Source organism: Cupressus sempervirens, chromosome 8 (assembly GCF_028749045.1).
Source record: "Cupressus sempervirens isolate cs-2001-9-10 chromosome 8, ASM2874904v1, whole genome shotgun sequence".
Classification (NCBI taxonomy): domain Eukaryota; kingdom Viridiplantae; phylum Streptophyta; class Pinopsida; order Cupressales; family Cupressaceae; genus Cupressus; species Cupressus sempervirens.
In genome coordinates, this window is record NC_143125.1 from 65,008,138 (window position 1) to 65,029,238 (window position 21,101).

Genomic DNA, 21,101 nt, shown 5'->3' on the forward strand with positions numbered 1-21,101 from the left:
AGTGACAGCAAATCATATAAAAGAATTAAATTAGCATTTGACTCAAAGGATAAAATTCCATATAACTGCAGGCCATGACAAAAGTGAAAGAACCAAATCCAAAAATTTATCTTTTAGGTATACCTTATTTTCAAGGAGGATCTCATTCGCCTTTAGTTTCTCATCCAACTTATTCAGCTCCTCTGTAAGCTGGAAAGCAAGAATGCCACATAACAAACAATGAAATCAAGACATCTCAGCATACGATATGCCAAAAAGCCATCATATCAATCTAGAGTGCTTATTAATGAGAGCCAAATCCCCACAATGGATACATCTTCCTACAAGCTTCTGCCAATGAAGTACAGCTTGCATAACAATCCATCATTGAGCCAAATAAAATTTAATTTATGTTCAGGATTCTAAAAAGACAGATACCACACAATACCCCAGAAGAAGCAAGCCCAAATTAAGAGAAATACCTCTTCCACTGCCTTCTCCCTTGCACGCTCTGACAACCTTAATGCCTTAATTTCAGCTTGTGCTTCACCTAATTCTCTATCCTTATCTGTAAAGTGAAAAACATTTTTTAAAAAAGCAAACAAGCTTAATCACAAAATAAGGCATTTTTCTAATTTGAATTAATGAAAATTAAAGCATCTTAAAAAATTGGTATATCACATTGAAGCTCATAACAAAAAAAAGTAGCCATGGCATATAATATGAGAACTAACTCAGAAAATTCTGTGTCATGCATCTCAATTTATTGATTTGAAGTCATGTACAAACAAAACTACAGAATCTCTTTTTGCTATTGAAAAAAATGCTAACTCTATTGAAAAAACTATCATTGTACACAACGGTGCATACCATATTAACTATCAACTACCCACTAAGACCAAAAGGAACAGCCCAAAAAACTTGAAATTCTTTGTCAACCATTTTACAAACAATCACAGATGTGCCAATGATGTAAGGTAAGTCTAAAAACGTCATCCAATTCGCAAAAGGGTAATCCCAAAGATTGCAGTGCAGCTGGTTTATTAGTTGAGTACTATTCATACATCTTTGGCCCCCTCGCGTCGTCCACTCAATAAACCTAATCTTTCAAAATGTGGGACAAAAAAAATTATCAGATCAAACAAGGGTATGCCAAGGCGAAAGAGATCCAAATGCTCATCAACAACCACAACATGTCACATGACATATTCAGAATATTCTCTAGCTTGTAGCTACTGAAGGTAAGTGAAACAATATACCATAGTTGGAAGTACTCGCCGGACTCGCAAATCTTGCGGCTCACCAAGTCTTGGTAAGTTCAAAAAATGGACTCCCGAGTTTTTGTTTGAGACTCACGCAAGTCCACTATCAGGACTCCCGAGTCAATCACAAAAATTCTTGCCACAGTTGAAAATGTAAAAATAGATTAAACTTAGAACCCCTCATTTTTTTGGTTTTTCCTCATTTCAATCTGCTCAAAAGGGTCCGCATTTTGGAGTAGGGTTTGAAGAAGACGAGCAAGCAAGATCAAAAAGTCAAATAGAGCCATGTAAATGATCTTTATTTTATTTTTATTTTGTGTTGTTTGCTTGAAAAAAAATTTAAAAACTTAAAAAATAAATGCTGGCAAAAAGTTCCCCATTTCCCTTCATAACCTATTTAATAGTATTTTTAGCTTGCTGTACATTTGAAAGTTTGATACTGGGTATGAATGATGAAATTTCAAACAAGTGTGACGTTTGACTTATGGCTCTTCTGTTATCTAAATGCATTAATTTCTTCTTCCTTCGTAAAACTACAATTTTTGTTTTTGTCAAGTCCTAGCCGAGTTTTTTTTGCCGAGTCCCAAGTCCTATTCTGTGCAGTCGAATTTGAGTTTTCAAACTTTGCAATATACAATATTATGTTGGATTTAAGTAATTAATTTTTTCAAACTTAGAAATCTTTTCTTCTTTGGTTGTTTTTATTTAATTTTTTTTTATTAGATTAGTGAGCCCCAATCCTCTTCCAGCAAAATTTCCTTGAAGCATTTTGTGAAGTTGGAGGCATATTTCAGCATGGTCATCTGCCAACTTAAGCCTGAATGCAGGCAATTCAACAGTGATACAATGACAAATGTTCAGCTGGTGATCGTAAATGACACTTGGTGGGATCTTGTGGAATGTCTTCACGGTTTCACCAATAATATCATATGTTATTTTTACAAGAATGGATAGATCATGCATAGAGAGATACGTTGGCATTAACTCAATAATTGAGATTATGAACACCTTCATAACTAAGAGAGAGCGGAATCCTGAAGAAACTATCTTTGAACACATGAAACCCTCTTCGGGAAGTGGAATAATGTATCCTATTGCCTTTGCATTGACTCCAAATATCACAACACCAAGGCCCTTTACAGGAATGGATAGATCATGCATAGAAAGATACGACGACATTAACTCAATAATTGAGATTATGAACACCTGCATATCTAAGAAAGAGCGGAGTCCTGAAGAAACTATCTTTGAACACATGAAACCCTCTTCAAGAAGTGGAATAATGTATCCTATTGCCTTTGCATTGACTCCAAATATCACAACACCATGGCCCTTTCTTTGTAGGAAATGATTGCATAATATAGAGATGTGAAAGTCAGCCAAGAGAAAAAGCTAACATTTGCTAGACTCTTTCCTCATCTTGATGTGAAGGATGTAGTTATGAATAAATTTGTGGATTCTGAACACTCAAATGGTCAAAGTCCTTGGTCCTTCCCCTCTATGTAACTGACAAGTAGGAAGAGGCTACTCACAATCGGTGGCAACAACATAGCAAACATTCAAACACCTACAGCCTATCTCGATATAAGTTTCATCACATATAGGTTTTCACTTTTTATCTAAAACTCCGACTTTGAGTTTCTTTATTATTTTGAAATGATTTTTTTCAAGCTTAAAATTTGAGTTATAATTTTACACGTCTCTAAATTTGCCTCAGTAGGTAGCCAATTTTTAATGTAAGTGAAACTGGAGCACATACTGAAATATCCCAAACTAGGATATTGTCTCGAGTCTGACTTGGGTTTTCAAATCTTGACATGTTTTGCTTCATTCTATAGCAAAATGACGACATGCAAATATGCAAACTAAACAAGTAAAGGAAACGATATAGATTTCCAAAGAAATAAGCAATTTCAAAGACAAATTTATTGAAAATTATTCCGATATTAAACATGCATGGCTGTTACATCAGATGTACTGCTGTTACAATGCTAGAACATGCACAAAATTTACATGCAACATACCCACATGATTCTACTCCGTCATCATCAAGCTCCTGCAGGATATGATCATTTGTAGCATACAGAAGAAGACTGGATGACATGCAAGAAGAGTGATCAATGCAAAAGTGGAGCCAATACCAACATGCAAGGGCAAGTCAATATCAGCCAAACCCACATATAATCACTGCAATATGACGTATGATCACTGCCCAAAATAGAGAAGCTGTTACTGCACAATCACCCACAAATAACACCAAACATTAATGACAATCTGCCCTCATAGTGGCACCATGAACATCTCCAAGTCACCGCCAAGGATGGGATAGCCATCCACAAAACTGAAACATGAATTGTGAAGCAAATCCACCAAGGAGGCTGATCTGGGTTTTCATCCAAATCACCAGACCATCTAGGGTTTTACTGGTCACAAAGTAAAGACTCAAAATACAATAGCAATCTCCACAATGCCTTTGCAATTCCCTTTTTCCTCCTTTTATAATAGCCTTTCCCCTATTTTGAGAGAGATACTCATTTCATTTTTCTCCAAAAAGCAACCTTACATTGTAATTTAAAATTGGCATTATAATAAAGTCATTTTATTAATTTCAGTGACTTCAAATAATACCTGTTTTAATGAAGTCACTTTTAATTAAATTAATTAAAATAAAGTCATCCTTTTAATATTAAAATAAATTCAAGAGCTCTAAAATAATTGCTTTTATTCATTTATTTCACCAAAAACTTGGGGAACACATGATGAACAGGTCGAATAACTGAAAGGGGGGTGAACAGTTATTCCCACACAAATTATAAAACTTCTTCTTTGTCAATAAACTTATAAACAGAAACAATAACTACTTTTGATCTATTGGTCAAGCACATTAAACATTTGCCGAAAATATAAACATGGAAAAACACAGGAACACCGACATTGAGAACACCAAGATTTACATGGAAAACCCAAATTGGGAAAAAACACAAAAAAGTAAATTCTCATGAAATGAAACACCTATTAGGGCGACCCCTTAAGGTGATTTTACAAGAGGCTCACTGTCAGAAATGCTCACTACAATTTGGGTCACTGCAAGCAGGCCCACTTCCAACGTGGCTAACTACCGAGAAGTATAATGAAGACTCACTACCAATACAATCTTGCACATAACCAAAATATAAGGATGAAAGTTGTATCTGCCACTAAACAATCGCTGATACTCTGCAACACAGTTTGCCACTATCTGCACCAACTCAAAATAATTGTTACATCCGATTCACACTTACATTGCATATACCTAACATGCAAGCATCATGCATACTCAAACTGAAATCATCGCTCTTCTTATATTGTTGATTATCTTCAAACTTGTTGGCCAAACAAATTTGAAATAGGTCACGCCGAGTCATTCTCGAGATGGGAAAGGAATGAAATGTGAGCCACCTCCACCAAACAAACCACCTTAAACTTCCCAACATGCAACACAATCTTCAATACCAACGGACATGATGAACACATTACAATATAGTTGCTGGGACCATAACACAAATAACATGCTTCACCTTGGATCAACCTAGAAATACAATCCAACATATGTTGCACGCCAAGTAGATCTACCATTGAATGCATCAACCAATACATAGATTGTCAATACACATTGTCCAACATACAACCGATACACCAGATCTATCAGTGCACACCAACCAATACAAATCAACACACCAAGAGGCTAGAATGATGTTGACATCAACAACAACCACTAATGAAAATAGCATGGATAGCATCAACCTCACATTCTAACAATCTCCCCCTTTGTCATTGACGGCAACATTCATCAATAACAAAGCACAACAAGAATCTCAACATCCAAAACTTCTCCCCGTTTGACAATAATGACAAAGGGCCAAACAAAACTCCACCTTGCTAAAACACTTTGCTCCCCCTAAGAGGAAGTCTCCAAGCATTGATTGAAAAAAGTGTAACCATGTAAAGCACTAGACAAATGCAAACATTGGTGCTTAGTGAACACAAAGACAAAATGCCCAGCTTCCCCCTAAGACACTCAAAAGTATCCTTGTATAAAGGTTTGGGAAATTTTTCTACAATCTTCTTCTTTGTGGGCACATACTCAAGTTTGACTTCACCTTCTTTAACCTTCTCTCCGATGAAGTGACATCTGATGTCAACATGTTTTGTATTGCAATGCATCACTGGACTCTTTAACACATTGATAGCATCACTATTATCACACATGTTAGGAACCGGTTCAGCAAAACTAATTCCTATATCCTTCAAAGTCTATTTCATCCATAATACTTGAGTACAACATGAGGATGTTGCAATATTTTCTGATTAGCACTTGATAAAGTTACGAAATCATGCTTCTTGCTTACCCAAGCAACTAATTGCAAGCCAAGGAAATAGCCTCCACCACTACAACTCCATCAAGTATCCAAGCATCCTACCCAATTTGCATCTATGTATGCTATCAGTGAAAAATTTAATTCTCTCGGATACCATAATCCCATATCTTTTATTCCTTTCAAATTTTTGAAAATCCTTTTTTTCTGCAATAACATGTGCTTCTTTTGGTTCTCGCTAAAAACTGGCCTATAACCAGTCTTGCCTTGTTTCTTATTACCTTTCCATTTTCACATAACTTATTACGGTACACCCATTTTGTACCTATCACATTTCTATCAGTCAGTATGGATACAAGCTCCCAAGTCTGATTCTTTTCAATCTGATTAAGCTCTTACTTCATTGCATTGGTCCAACTTTGATCAGTAAAAGCTTCTGCAACAGTGTGGGTTTAATTTTTTAACAAATGAACAATATAAAGTTTGTTCTTGTGTTGCTTTGCTCCTAGTAACAACTCCTCTATTCTTATCACCAATAATCTGATTTTAAGAATGATCTTTTTGTACATACCTTGGTGTCTTGCTTGTAAGATACAAGCGGTTATTTTGTCTCTTCTTTCTTGTCCTCTATATTAGATTCATGCTCAAAATGTTTTTTTGGTGTCTTATAAAAGTCCATCAACTGTCACGTTCGCACTATCCACTATCTTGTTCAACCTTTTCTTATAACACCGATATGAATTTCTTTTGGTGTAGTAACCCAAAAATATTCCTTCATCAGCTCCATTATCATACTTGCCCAAGTTGTCTTCATCTGTTCAAAAATATAATTTTCTTCAAAAAACAATTAAAGTATTCAACAATAGGTGCTCAACAATGCAACACTTCATATAAATTCTTGTCATTTTCCTTCCGGTACAAAAGCTTTCTCAGAGTGGACACAGCAATGGGCACAACTTCTCTCAAATATATTTCCAAAAGACTTGCCTCTTTGATCATTGTACTTGCTGCCTCCTATATTGCTTGATTCATTTTTTCCAGATCACAATTTTTCTGTGGTGTTTTAGTTGTCAAAAATTGTCTTATGATGTCGTATTTCCTACAGTATTTTTCAAATTAATCAAAAGTAAACTCTCATCTGTCAAATCTTAAAGCATTTAATCTTCAATCCGCATCCATTTTCGACTCCAGCCTTAAATATCTTGACCTTCTCAAATGCTTCGAGTTTTTCTCTTAGAAATGTGACCCATGTATGTCTTGAATAATCATCAATAAAAAGTATAAAGTAACTCTGAACTTGTAAGCAACTTGTTCAAGTAGAACCATAGATGTTAGTATGCACAAGATCTAGTACACCAGTGGATGAATATTCTTTTGCCTCATAAAATTCTCTACTGTCTTCCTTACTAACATCCTTTGCATATAATGTTATCTGGTTTTCTTAACCTTGTTATATCTCTTACAGCATGTGAAAAGCTTAACCTTACTAAGTAGTCAAAGTTGATGTGACACATCCTTTAGTGCCAAAGCCAACTGTCATCAACCCAAGCTATCAAACACCCTTTTGTAGCTCCTTCAAGCTAATTCATGTTTCTAGAAATTCTTTTTCTGATCTCACAACCTCCATTCTTGAATGTGCTATCATAACCATTCTCACACATTTGTCCAACACTCAACAGATTGTGATACAAATCATTCACCTAATAAACATTGTCAGTGTTCAGATTAGATAAAGTAGGCTAGGGCCTGAACCCAAGCGGTGGATTCCAAGAGCTTTTGGCTAGAGCCACAACCAGCAGGACACAGGTCCAGCAACTAAGAGATTGCAATTTGAAAAACATAGGGGTTTAGGTGGGAATCCCAAACCAGACACCAAAGAAAACCCTTGCACCCAGTTAAGGAAGAGGAAAGACCTCCAAAGATTAACGGAAAAGACAGAGATCGGCATGTAGGAAACTAGAAGAACCTGGCAAATGAAAAGAGCAGGAAGCCACTTCAATGAGACCAGCCAAAGGAAGAGAACTAGCTAGAAACAAACCTGCCACCCAGCAACTATGTGAGGAAGGGCACCCACAACCACTGTAACTCTTCATACCAACAGCAATCCACCTCAGAAGAATGTGCCCCCACCTCAAAGAATATTCCCACCTCAAAAGGAAACCTAAAAGAAGAGAACAATGGAGAGAATACAATATCCACCACAGCAATTGTCAGTGTTATTCATTCCATCAAAAGTAATTGATCCTTTATCAACAATATACGATGCCTTATCATCACCAAATCTAACAGGACCACCATCATATTTATTTAGTTATACAAACTCACTTGATCTCCAGTCATATAATGAGAACAATCACTATTAATTAGTCATTCATTCTTATTTCATCTAACATACAATGCAGTTTCAACATCATCAGCTTTAGCACGTATGTTAGAAATATCACTTTCTCATTTCTCATTTTCTTCTTCAACATAAAACAAGAATTTTATCCTTCTAACTCATCATATGAGATACTAGAGTCTTCATTCACATGGTAAGCCTTTTTGCTAAACCTCTTGAATTTTTGTCTAGGACCTCTTTCTAGACATATAGCAGCTAAATGACCAATCTTGCCACATTTAAAACATTTCAAAGGTAACATACCTTTGTACTTGTTGGTGCCTTTCTTCAGTCTTCTTGCAAAGCTTGCTTCCATTTCTTCTAAATCATCACCATTGGGTTCTTCTTCAAATTTAGTTGTCTCAAATCTGCACTTATCTCTGTAAAACTTCCTTAGCTCAAATGTCGTTAAAGTGCCAAATAATTGTTCTTTGGTGAAGTTCTACAGACCATAAACCTCCTCTATAACCAAGATTTTGCCACTGTGACTGTTAGGCAGTGTCATCAAGATCTTCTCCATGAGTCTTCATCAATAATGATGCCACCTTGATTCTTAACTTCACTCATAGCATTCTTCATCTTCCATCCTCATATTCTCATAATGTATTTTAGTTGTTAGCTTCTTAGATAACTTAACCCTATAATTTCCTTCATAGATTTCTTTCAAATTTTCCTGAACTTCATATGCAATCTTCAAAAAAATAACCTTCAGCTAATTTGGTCTTTAATAAAGCATTAATAATTGCCTACCTTGCTTTTTCATTCTCCTCATAAGCATCAATTTCATCTTGAGTTTGCAGGCCATTGTGAGGAAACACATACTTTGTCTCCACATGCTTCTACGTTTTGTATTCAACTAAAACTAAGTAATCTTTCAACTGGTCTTTCTATGAGTTGTACTTGGATCCATCGAACATAGGGATATTCAATTTGTGCACCAACATATCTGCCTCAAGTGGATAAGCTCTCAACCGAGGAACCAAGCTTTGATACCAATTGTTGGATAGGCCAAATAACTGAGAGGGTGATTCAGTTATAAAACTTCTTATCTGTCAATAAATTTATAGACATAAACAATAACCATTTCTGATCTATTGGTTAATCAAATTAAGAATCCACAAAAAATGTAAACATGAAAAACACAAGAACACTGACACAGAGAATACCAAGATTTACATGGAAAACCCAAACTGGGAAAAAACACAAAAATGTTATTCTTGTGAAATGAAACACATTTTAGGGTGATAACTATGAAGGTGATTTTACAAAAGGCTCATTGTCGGTATTTCTCACTGCAATTTGGGTCACTGCCCATAGGCTCACTGCCAATGTGCCTAACTACCCAAAAGGATAAACAAGGCTCACTACCAATACAATTAGGCTTATAGCCGCAATATAAGGAATGAAAGTTGAATCTGCCACTAAACAGAGTCACCGATACTCTACAACACAGTTTGTCACTATTTGTACCAACTTGCAATAATTGTCACAACAGATTCACATATACCTCGCATACATACAAGCACCATGCATACTCACAAGCTGAATCATCACCCTACTTATATTGCTTGCTGCCTTCAAATCTATCTGCCAAAACAGATTTGAAATAAGTCACACCAAGAAATTCCCGTGATGGGAAAGGAATGAAACGTGGAACACCTCAGCCAAACAAACCACCTCAAACTTTCCAACACGCAAGACCATCAACACAATCTTCGATGTCAATAGACATGATGAACACATTACAATGAGCTATTGGGACTAAAACACAGTAACATGCTTCACCTTAGATCGACCAAAAAATACAATCCACCATATGTCGCATGCCAAGTAGATATACCACCAAGACTAGAAAGATAAAACATCTTAACTGCAGCCATTGGTGAAGACATCAATCGATACACAGACTGTCAGTACACATTTTCCAATATACAACTGATGCACTGGATCTACCAGTGCACATCAACCATTACAGTACAAACAAACCAAGAGGCTGGAACAATGTTGACATCAATGACAACCATTATGACAACAGCATGGATAGCATCAACCTCACACTCTAACACCACATACCCATCTACTCACTAGAACGTAATTGATTGGCTTCAAAAAAGGAAAAGGATTTAGTTTTTACGCATTCCAACCTGTGATTTCCTTTGAATTACTTAATACAAGGAAGGGGCAATGAAATAGTGGGATGAAAAGCCAAAGCAGGTTGAATTGGATAATGCTGATCCCCAATAATTTTTATTTTTTGAAGAGTCAAATAGGTAAACACACTTTTAGCAAGTGCCAAGGGCACTTGTCATGCTGCTTCTAACCTAACTACATCATCTCATTTCAAGATTATGCTCTTTCTGATTTGTACGAATTGCTGATTTTATTATTTTAGTATTTAACAATGAATATCCATCGAGACATTCAAGTTAATCAAATTACATTGATTTATTATATGCAAGTTGTGTGGTATTCTACACTTAACTCTTGTTTTGAGGCAGACGTAGATGTAGATGTAGATAGAGGTAGAGATTGTACAAAAAAAACCATGAATGCCCCTGTATACTGGTAAACCCAAACAAGTAGTTGAGTTGATTAATGAAAGTATACCCACATTTTTCACCAAAATTTCGAAAAAAATGGAAGCATGTTTCGTAACCCTAGTCAACAGGACTAGATCAAATAGTAAAAGTGTTGGTGCTTCCAAAGTGAAGTCGTTGGTTCAGATCCTAAAAAGACATAATTGAGTATTGACATTGGGTACAAAACACATAGAACTAATTGAATATGGCATCCCCCCAGCAGACAGAAATGGGTACATGCCCATACAAATGAAAGAGATACTATTCTCTTGCAACACTTGGGCCAAAGGTCACCCACAGAAAACAAATCAAAAAAGTACATGACCAACTGAGAAAATTTCATAACCTTGACATCTAAATCTAGCAAAGATCTTTAACAAAAGAAAACCTTCAAAGCTTGATTCAAAATAGCGATAAGCAACATAACTTGCCAAATAGAAATCTAGAAGAAGATACCACAACAAGTGTCAGTGCTTCCAAGTAAAGCCTGAGATTTAAATCCTTAATACACATGATTAAGAAGTGAAATTTGATAGAATGCCACATCTAGCTAACTATATTGGCATAGCCATACACCAATAGACAAGAACGATGGAAGCCCAACATGATTTTGAGAAAAACAGATTCCCCACCCTCATGACACCTAAGCCAAAGGTCGCCATACAAAAGGGTTAGCAAATTAAATTAAATTAAAATTAATCCCAGAAAAATTTTCACTTCAACATCTAAAATTACCAAATGCCTTATGCAAAATCTCTACAAACTTTATTCAATACATGATAATAGGCAACACAATTTTCTACATTATAATCTAGTAGCAAAGTCTACAAGCAATGCTCACACAAATTGTTACAAAACTCCGGCAAGTGCTCGGGAAACATGCAAGACAATTTGCCAAGAGAGTCGCTCAAAAATTTGCCAACAATATTTTGTTAAACTCAAGGAAATTTTTGCTTGAAAAACTCGCAAGTAAATGCAAAAAATCATAATATTTTGCTTTGAAAATCTCATCCAAATACATATTATCATATATGATGGAAACTAACGATAAACTCAACAAATATAGTGCTTGTTTTTGAAGAATAATTTGTTTTTAAATTATGTATTATAATATGTTCAATAAATTTACAGAGTTATTGCCGATATTTTTGGCAAGACCCAAGGTTTTAAAAAAATTGGGCCAGCCGAGCCATTGCAGAGTCTGAGTTTTTTACCATGCTCACACAAACTACAGAAATTGCATTCATTAAAATCATATGCTTTTGAAATAAAAAGCGACCAAAACAAGGGAGTCGGCCCTTACAACCAAAAAGCTGTCAACCAGCACACTACCAGCAAAACAAGCAGATAGCAGTCACATAAAACAGTGGACTACAACTATTAACCAAAAACACAACTAACAGAGAAGCAACTAACTAAAACAGAAACTATAGTACTAAGCATACTATGATTGTTCAAGACATGAATTGTTGGCACAAACAAAACCAACCCAGTCCAAAAACATCACACTATCATTTACATCTATCAACATAATATCTATACTAAATCTGAAGACTATAGTACCAAACATACTATTAAAGTTCAGTTTTTTAAAACTGTTGGCATAAACAAGCCAGCCCAAGTTTGTGAATAAGCTGTAAACCAGCAAACCAGGTAGCATCAGAAACCAATAAACAACCAGGGCTAAAAAACCCCTAGGAACCACCACATTATTTTTCATCTTTATCTTTTCCCTTCCAAGCCAGAAGCATTCTAGCCCAATCCTCAACAAGGAACTTATACAGGAGCTCGCTGTCCTCCATGTCCAACCCTGTCTCGTCCTTCTCCTGCGCCAATAATTGAAGGGTGGTAGCAGCAGCATGGGTAACCTTCAAGGCAAATTTAGAGGAGTAAAACCCATCCTCTAAAGATTTGACCCTTCCCTCTATCTGTGCTTTCCTCTCATTATGCTCCTCCTCTTTCTCCATGTTTCCTTTTTCCACATTCTTATGCGCCTCCTTAGTCTTTTCCAATGGCTGGTTTTCATCCTACAAAACCTGGGGGTTAGTAAAAACATTGGTTTTTTCCTTAGCCAAGGAAAAGATGGTAATGGGGGAGGTATCCACTTTATTGCTGTCTTCACAGAAGGTAATAAGCTACAAGGTAAAGCTAGCCAACACATGTCATCTCAATGGTATTGACATTATCAACAAACACCCAATTGTTATCAACCATAGTTACACCACCCTAGGGGACGGGGGGACAGCGAAACGGGGGGACAAGTTTCCGAGATGGGGGGACAGAGGGGCCTTAATTTGGGGACGGCGGGGGGACGGTGGGGGGACGGCGGCAGGGGACAAGAGGGGTGTATATATCTATGCATATGGTATTTAAAAATGTTAGTTATGAAAATATGTATTGCAATATAGGATGTAAAGATGTAAAAGAGTGAATACTTGAAACATTGCATTGAATTGGAACATCGTACATTAAACATAAATAGTTGAATTTGCAAATAGTGAATAGCAGGATGTCCCCCATCCTCGGTGGAGGTGGTGGAATCTAGTGGCACCGCTGGGGACGGGGAGACGGAGTCCCCAAGTCTCCGGTGCGTTGAAGTCTCCGAGACGTCGGGCAAAAAGGGGGGGGACGCGTCCCCGTGTTACTATGTTATCAACAGAATTTTCACTTTTTCCTTTCTCCTCATTCCCCTTTTCTCTCTTGGAGTCAGAAAGTTTCTCCTCCTCCAGTGCTCTTTCATTATTTTCAGAACTCTCCTCTTCCGCCTCCTTAACCCTAAATCTATTAGCCTTTTGTTTGTATCTTGCTTGTGTTTTGGCTAACCTTTCCGACCTTCTCCTACCATTTCCTCCCTCCTCCTCCTTCGACTCCCCAATGTCCACCTCAACTAGCTTTTCAATTTTGATTTTTTTACTACTCTTTTGTTCAACTACCGGGTTTGGGTTTTTCTTTTTCTTATTATCCCTACTAGGGGAAGGGTGCAACGTGTGGATTCTGGTTCCAATGCTGGTACTCGAAGGTGAATTTTGATGGTGACATTGATTGTCAACAACAACCCTAGGGGGACAAAGGGCAAGATGAAACTAGTAAAGTCTAAAGATTAGACCCTAGTGAATGATAGTGAAATTATTACCCTTACTTCTTTTCTCCCTAACATCAGTTATCATGCCCTCAAGAGAGTGTAATAGAAAGAACGGGATAGAAATAAAATCTCTATTTCTAAAATGGTTCAAAATAGGGAAGTGATAATAATAATAAACTCCAAACTTGCCTTCGTGTGTGAGGTATTTCATGATCACCAGGCAAACATCATCCCAAGGAGCCAATAGCTTATCCCTCCAGACGCCTCCTCTATAGCGAACAGGTTCTTCATCCTCAGCAAGAAAGTTATTCATGTTGGCTTCATCCGCCGTTCTCGTAACCTTCTTCCATTTTTTTCCCTTTCAGGGACAACCCAGTGGCCATCACAATAACCTCCTCATTCACTTGAAACATGATACCATTTACAGTAACTCTACGGTCATTCCATCCATTCACAAACTAAAGAGCACAATTTTCATCGTAACCCGCCATTGCCTGCATATACGGAAGAAATCCCCCTTCTTTCAACAGGAACCAGGTCGCCATTCTATCCTTAAAATTTTCTATCTTTGTTGGCTCTAGTCGATTCAAGTCTCCACCCATTTCTTCCTTGCTAACTCCTAGCCCCCCAACCTCAGTAATTTGCATCTAAACCTTCTTACCCTCAAGCTTGCTAACAGCAGAGATATTTTTCATCAATGGCAGCACTGCGATGTTAAAAATAACATCTCTAAGGCCTTTAATCATCCTATAAGCAATTTTTCGAGGCGCTTCAAAATCCCATCCCTTTTCATTATGGGATTCATGCGTACTTTGCATCATAACTCCAACGTCCCTGAAATCTCTGATAGTATCTGTACTGATATTATTCGTACTTTCAAAAAGAAAATATTTAAAATTTCGCATTATGTTACCATAATTGCGAAGTAACTCTTGCCTCAAATTGTGTCGATTTATTTTCCAACCTGTACTATACTATTTCGTCATCTTTCTTTTACATTTCTTATTAAAATTGGCAAGCTTCACCTTCCTAAATATGATATTGCCAAAATTGGCATTGATCATTATTTGTCTAGCCATGCTCAATTTTTGTTCCCCCCCCTTTCCCCGCAAATTAGGGTCTTAATTTCCTCCTTTAGGATATCCATGCTTCTCTAGCACATCATTTCCTTTAAATCAAACCCCATGGCAGCAGCAGCATCCACCACCTTATTCCCTTCCCTGTATGTGTTGTAACTAGATTTTCTCCATCCCATTAGGATATGTCTAATATCCGTGATAATATTTTGGATATTCCAACTTGGCTAAGAGATTAATTTCGCTATATCAATTATTAATTTAAAATCACCTTCTATAGTTATTTCCTTAATTTGCATATCCATAACCAATTGTAGGCCCCAAAGTAGAGCCATTGCTTCTGCCATGTTATTACTTCCTCCCACATTCCGGGAATAGATTGACAGCGCTTCACCATTTCCATTTCTTAGCACTCCATCTACAGCCCCAACACCCTTTCTTGCAGCACCATCGAAATTTAACTTAAGTTGTGTTATTGTTGGTGGTTTCCATCTTGTCTGTCGCCTCCTTATTACCTTAGAGTTATCAAAATGATTAAAGTTCCAGTGGATACCCCATCTTTCCGCCATTTGCATTCTTTCCTTCCTGGTTCTTCCTTCGATACCTTACATTTGGTAATCTTTATATTTTCTTTTAGCAGATTCTCCATAATTCCCATAACTACCTCCACAGGCCTTTCCTCTTCCCGAAAGATTTTGTTGTTTCTTTACTTCCATATGTGCCAACAAATGTATAATGGGACAATTCTCCATAGGAATACCAGCCTGGGGTGATAAAAGGGACAATCCCAATTTTCCACAAATTGATCCATATTTTCCTTCATCGCCCAACATAGTTCAAATTTCTCCCACACCAGTGACCAGATCTTTAGGGTATATGGACATTCTAGAAAGAGGTGAGAGATACTCTCCTCCTTTTCCTTACAGAGATAGCCTCTATTTGTGATAAAAAAACCCCTTTTTCAAGTTGTCTAATGATAGAATCTTACCATGTTGAACAGTCCACCAGAAGAAGTTGATTTTAGGCAGAAGATTACTAATCCAGACTTTATGCCATGTTGTGGGGCATATGTCCTTACAAAAGAGGAGTTTGTAAGCAGATTTGACAATATAATGGCCACTAGACGTTACTCCCACACCACTTTATCCTCTCGTATTAGCATTGGGATTCTTTGATCTTCTATCAACTCCTCAAGTTCTTTACGTAGTTGAATATCCTCCTTGGGGTAAGTATCTTTTCGCAATTTGTTCCACTTCCTTCTAGGGTCAATATAATCCGCAACTTTCATCCCCACCTCTACCTTCAATATTTCCATTAGTCTTCTAAATTTGTTGTAAACCAGTGGTTCCCTCCCATCCAATTATCCTCCCAGAATCTGATGTTTTGCCCACTGCCCATAATCCACCTCACCCCTTCCCTCAATAAACTTCTACTTTTAACAATATTCATCCATATTGTGGATCCTCCTGGGAGGTCATTATTAAAGAGATTATGAGTAAATGAGGAGTTAGATAGGTATTTAGCTTTCATTATTTTGCTCCAATCCATTTTGTTTTCTCCCAGCCTCCATCCAATTTTAGCAAGAAGGGCTTAATTCAAATCCCTGAGTCTTCTCACTCCCAATCACCCCCTTTCCTTTGGTTTTGCAAACATCCTCCCAGTTGACAAGATTCAATTTGTTCTTTTCCTTCGTTCCTGACCAGAGAAAGTTCCTCTGTATTCTCTCAATTCTATCCGTCGTGTTTTGGTTTATTTTTAAAAGGGATAGACAATAAAATGGAATGCCCTGAAGAGCCACTGAGAGTAGCTGCAATTTTCCAGCATTACTGAGAATTTTCCCTTTCCATCCTGCCAGTTTTTTTTTATATTCTTTTCAACAATGGTATTCTAGAAGTCATTTGCTACCTCCTTGGTGGTTAAAGGTAAACCTAGATAAGTATCCAGGAGGTTAGCTGATTGACAGCCTAAAATGTTCCTGATCTTCCTCTGCATAACAGCATCAATGTTAAAAAAATAAAGTTTACTTTTAGAGTAGTTTATTTGCTGACCTGAGCTGTCTTCGTAGTTTTTAAGGATACTCTTCCATGCTCCAGCTTCCATTATAGAGGATTCTCCAAAAAGAAAGGTGTCATCAAAAAATTGTTGTTACACTTCAGTTCCAACAGCAGCGGCAAGTTTAATACCTTTAACACAACCGTGTTTACCAGTTTAGAGAACGATCTCCCTAGCACCTCTACCACCATAATGAAGAGGTAGGGAGATAGCGGGTCTCCTTGCCTTAGTCCTCGCCCCACTTCAAAATTACCCAAGAAGAGCCATTTAGGAGGACCGCATATTGGATAGTACTCACCATCATCCTTATGAGGTTTATGACCTTTTCATTAAACCCCACTCTTTCAAAAACATCATACAAAAAGTCACATCTTACCTTATCATACGCCTTAGAGATATCCAGTTTGAAGGCCATACCAGGTATTTTATTTTTCTCCATTGAATGTATGATCTCATGGGTGGTTAATGCAGCATCCAAGATTTGTCTTCCTGGCACAAACCCCTTTTGTGGCATTCCTATAATGTTCTCTAGGAAGGGCTTAATCCTGTTGACCATTACTTTAGCAAAAACCTTATAAACAGTGTTACAAAGGCTTATAGGTCTAAACTCAAGGAGACTCGTGGGTGTTGGAGTCTTAGGGACCAAAGCAATAAACGTCTTATTTATCCTTTTTAGCATCTTCCCCGTTTTAAAGAAATCCCTGGTTGCCCAAATCAGTTCATTTTTAATACCTCCCAAAATTGCTGGAAAACCGCCAAGGGGAAACCATCCGGTCCTAGGGCTTTGTAAGCTTTCATAGAAAACACAGCCCTTTTCACTTCCTCCTCCATGATGTTTCCTAGAATGCTATTATTTTCCACCTCTCCTAGCACTTGTGCGATCGTGTTTATCAAACTTCTTCTTATTACCTGATTCCCTAGTCTATTTTCCTTTTTGTACGCCTTGCCAAAGTATTCCATAGCATGTTTTCCCATCTCCTCTTGTTCCTTATATTCTCCTCCCCCTTCTCATTCCAGCCTGTTGATCTTGTTTCTTCTTTTATGGTTCGAGGCTGATCTGTGGAAAAAGGTAATGTTCCTATCACCTTCAGTTAACCATTGGACTCTCAATCTTTGCTTCCAAAATATTTCCTCTCTCAAAATTATATCCTTCCATTTTTTTCTATACTCTTCTTCTTCTTGTATAGCTTCTTCCAAATTATTACCCTCAGCAATTTCCCCTTGCAATTTTTTAAGTTTCTCTTCTACCTCTCTTTTGGCTTTGAACAAATCTCCAAAGGAACTCTTAGCCCAGCCCTTAACATTTCTCCTTATATTATCTAATTTTTGGGTTAGTCTGTACATTGCAGTACCATCTATCCTTATATTCCACCATTCTTGTATTTTATCCTTGAATTCCAGGTGGGATTCCCACATTATTTCATACCTAAAGGGTTTCAGACCTCCTTTTATACCATCTTCCCAGTGAAAGATTAAAGGGGAATGGTCAAAATCAGTTCTTATGAGGTTCTCCAAAAAGGAATCACTCAGTCAATTCCAGTTCCCCGTCACCATCAGTCTATCCAATCTTACTTGAATGAGATCACTTCCTTTTCTATTATTTGTCTAGGTGAATGTGTTCCCTCTCTAGTCTACATCAATCAAATCCATTTTCCGCATAAAGTAATGAAGATCTTGCAAGCTTTCAAGATAGTCTCTATTTCCCCCTAACTTTTCTGAATTGTAAAGGGGAGTATTAAAATCTCCAATACACATTATCTGTTATTTCTTCATAGTGTCCATTATCTTTTCCAGCTTTCTGTAGGTTTCTTTTCTTCCTATCTTATTATAAGAAGCATTTATATTGAGAATGCCCCATCTTTAATTACTAGTTTGGAACTTAATTATTAGAAAAATTGTCTTTCCATAACTCAAATCCAGTCATAGAACACAGGTTCCACATGGTAGCAATACCCCCTGAGGCTCCGTCAACATCCACATGCATGAAGGCAGCCCCAAGCCAAACATGACCCGCTAGTCTACCAACATTAACACTAGACATTTTGGTTTCTTGGATTAACACACAATCAACCTTTTCTTGGATTATACACTGCTTCAAAGCATATTGTTTATAAGGGTTATTCAACCCCCTTAAGTTCCAAGAAAGAAATTTCATTTCTTACCTCTCGTTACAAACTCCAGTGTAAGCTACTTACCACTGGCCACATCCCTTGCTACTTGTTTTGTCCTAGTTGCTCTACTACTTGGTCTTCCAGCCGTACCACAAGTTCCTACATCTGATCCCCCCCCCCCCCTTTCTTCTTTTTTTGAACCTCCCATTCCTCATTATCATCCGCCCATGGGGAAGTGGGGCTTAGTTCCTTTTCAACTTCCACTTTATCTAAGCTTGCCATCACTTTTGCTACTATCTCCGCTGGAGAGGCCTTCATAATTCTTATAGGTGTGCATACCCTCTCTTGGGTAACACAGTCTGTAGACTTTTGTTCCTATAGTCCCTTGTTTCTCGAACTTGATGGATAGCCAGGAGGGGAATGTTGTGCCACTATTTCACCTTCCTCCATCATCTCTCCTTCCTTAGGTGCTCCTAAAGGTGACCTTAATAATTCTTCTAACTCTTGTCTAAATGGATACTCTTCCATTTTCTTCTTTTCATCTAAAGTCTCCTCCACTCCAGGTTCAATTAGCCCCCCCAGCCCCTATTACAAGGGTATCCTGCCCTTTGTTAGCTACCAGGTGTTGAGTGCTAGCAACAGTCTCCTCCAGCCAAGGAGCTTCTGAAGATTCCCCAACAATTTCTTTTACAATTCTCGGGGATCCCTCATTTTGTTTCTCCTTCCGCAGCTGGACTTTACAGTCAACGATGACATGCCCAAATTGTCCACAATTCTGGCAAAAAAGTCCCACATTCTCCTACTCTATAGGTTGGTATTTCTCTCCCCATTTAGTTTTTAGAGTTACCATAGTCAGGAGGGCCCAATTTAATGCCACATTCACACAAAATCTGGCATACACCAGCCTAGTTTTTTGCATTGTCACCATTGTTGGTGTAAATAAGTATTTACTTATTACACTTACTTAAGTTTACTTAGGTTAATGCATGATTTAATTATTTTGCATTATTTTATTTGTGAGACACTTAGGAGTTTGTGCACTCTTGTGAGTTGTCTTAATGACATCACAGGGCTCCACACCTATTTTAAGCACATGTTGTCTACAACACAGGAATCTTCTACACACATATGACACTTTGTCAATGTTGGATAAGGTGCTTAGTTGTCTTATCTCCTAGTTGTTTCTAGAGACAATCTAGGTGCTTCCTGAGCGGCCTTTATATACAAGCACTCCTAATGTGTTTGATTATCACATTCTGAACAGAGCAATGTATTTGGACATACTCTGATTAATTGATCATATCCATTTTTGGTCTACTGTGTGCTTGTGTTTGAGTTCTTAGTTCCTAGGTGAATTTTGCCCTTAGGCAAATTCTTATAGTCCACAATGACAAAACAACCTAAGGATTTCCCTATCCATCTTAGAATCTTCTCATCGTAGAATTCAAGGGGTAATCCAGGTAGTCGTACCCAGACAGGGGCTAGCTTGTTGGGTTCGACCCTAGCATCAAAGCCCTGTTGTCACCTTGTTAAGGCAAGGCAATGCTTTCCATAATACCAAGTTCCCGAGAGTATTAAATTGATATCCTCCTCCACAGTGAATTTGAAACAAAAAAGGCCGCTTGGCATTGCAGAAATACCAACACTTCCCTTAATCTTCCATTTTTGGCCTACCCACTTTCGGACCATCTCTATCATGGGTTTGAAGACAACAAATCTCCCAACAACACGTAGTTTAAGGCCAAAAATGACACTATCCACCAATGTATCTGGTAGAGAGATCACTGGCCCATTAACATTGTGCACAATCTTGGGATCCTCCATTAAATCACTAGCCCCACTGGTACCCACTAGTGCATTCTTCCACCCAGTGGGGGTCCCAATCGTTAGCATTTTTCCACCTTCCACCGGATCACCAGCAGGTTTTTCATTTCCCACGGAGATAGGGCCAGGAGTTGTCTTCATCTCCATTTCTACGGCCCCACACCACTCTATCAAGATGCCCAGATCCCTGTGCAGGGCTAACACCATCTGCAAGTCTGGGCATGGTGGGGGGTCCGGAGACTCAGGGCCCACCATGAAGCAAGATTCAAATTTGAAAAGGAGCGGCAAAGGCATTTAAGTTGTAGAGTGGCAAACCTCTTGTTATCATAACATTGATGTTTTTTAAAATCATATGTTAAACACTGAACCTAATCTTGGAAAATTTTGAGAATTCTACATCA

The 21,101-nt window shown here is 37.7% G+C and overlaps 1 protein-coding gene across 2 annotated transcripts in view; it reads right to left on the reverse strand.

Moving 5' to 3' along the window:
• The window catches only part of LOC149541628 (microtubule-associated protein 70-1-like), a 44,818-nt gene that overhangs the window by 13,097 nt on the left and 10,620 nt on the right, over positions 1–21,101 (reverse strand). For both annotated transcript variants that reach the window (XR_016355359.1, XM_089796808.1), the window contains exons 2-3: positions 462–547; positions 124–189 (exon numbers count right to left, since the gene is read on the reverse strand). Coding sequence is in view for 1 of the 2 variants with exons in the window: in XM_089796808.1 (XP_089652934.1) it covers positions 124–189; positions 462–547 (152 nt within the window). In the remaining variant the exon portion in view is untranslated. The remainder of the gene's footprint in view (positions 1–123; positions 190–461; positions 548–21,101) is intronic.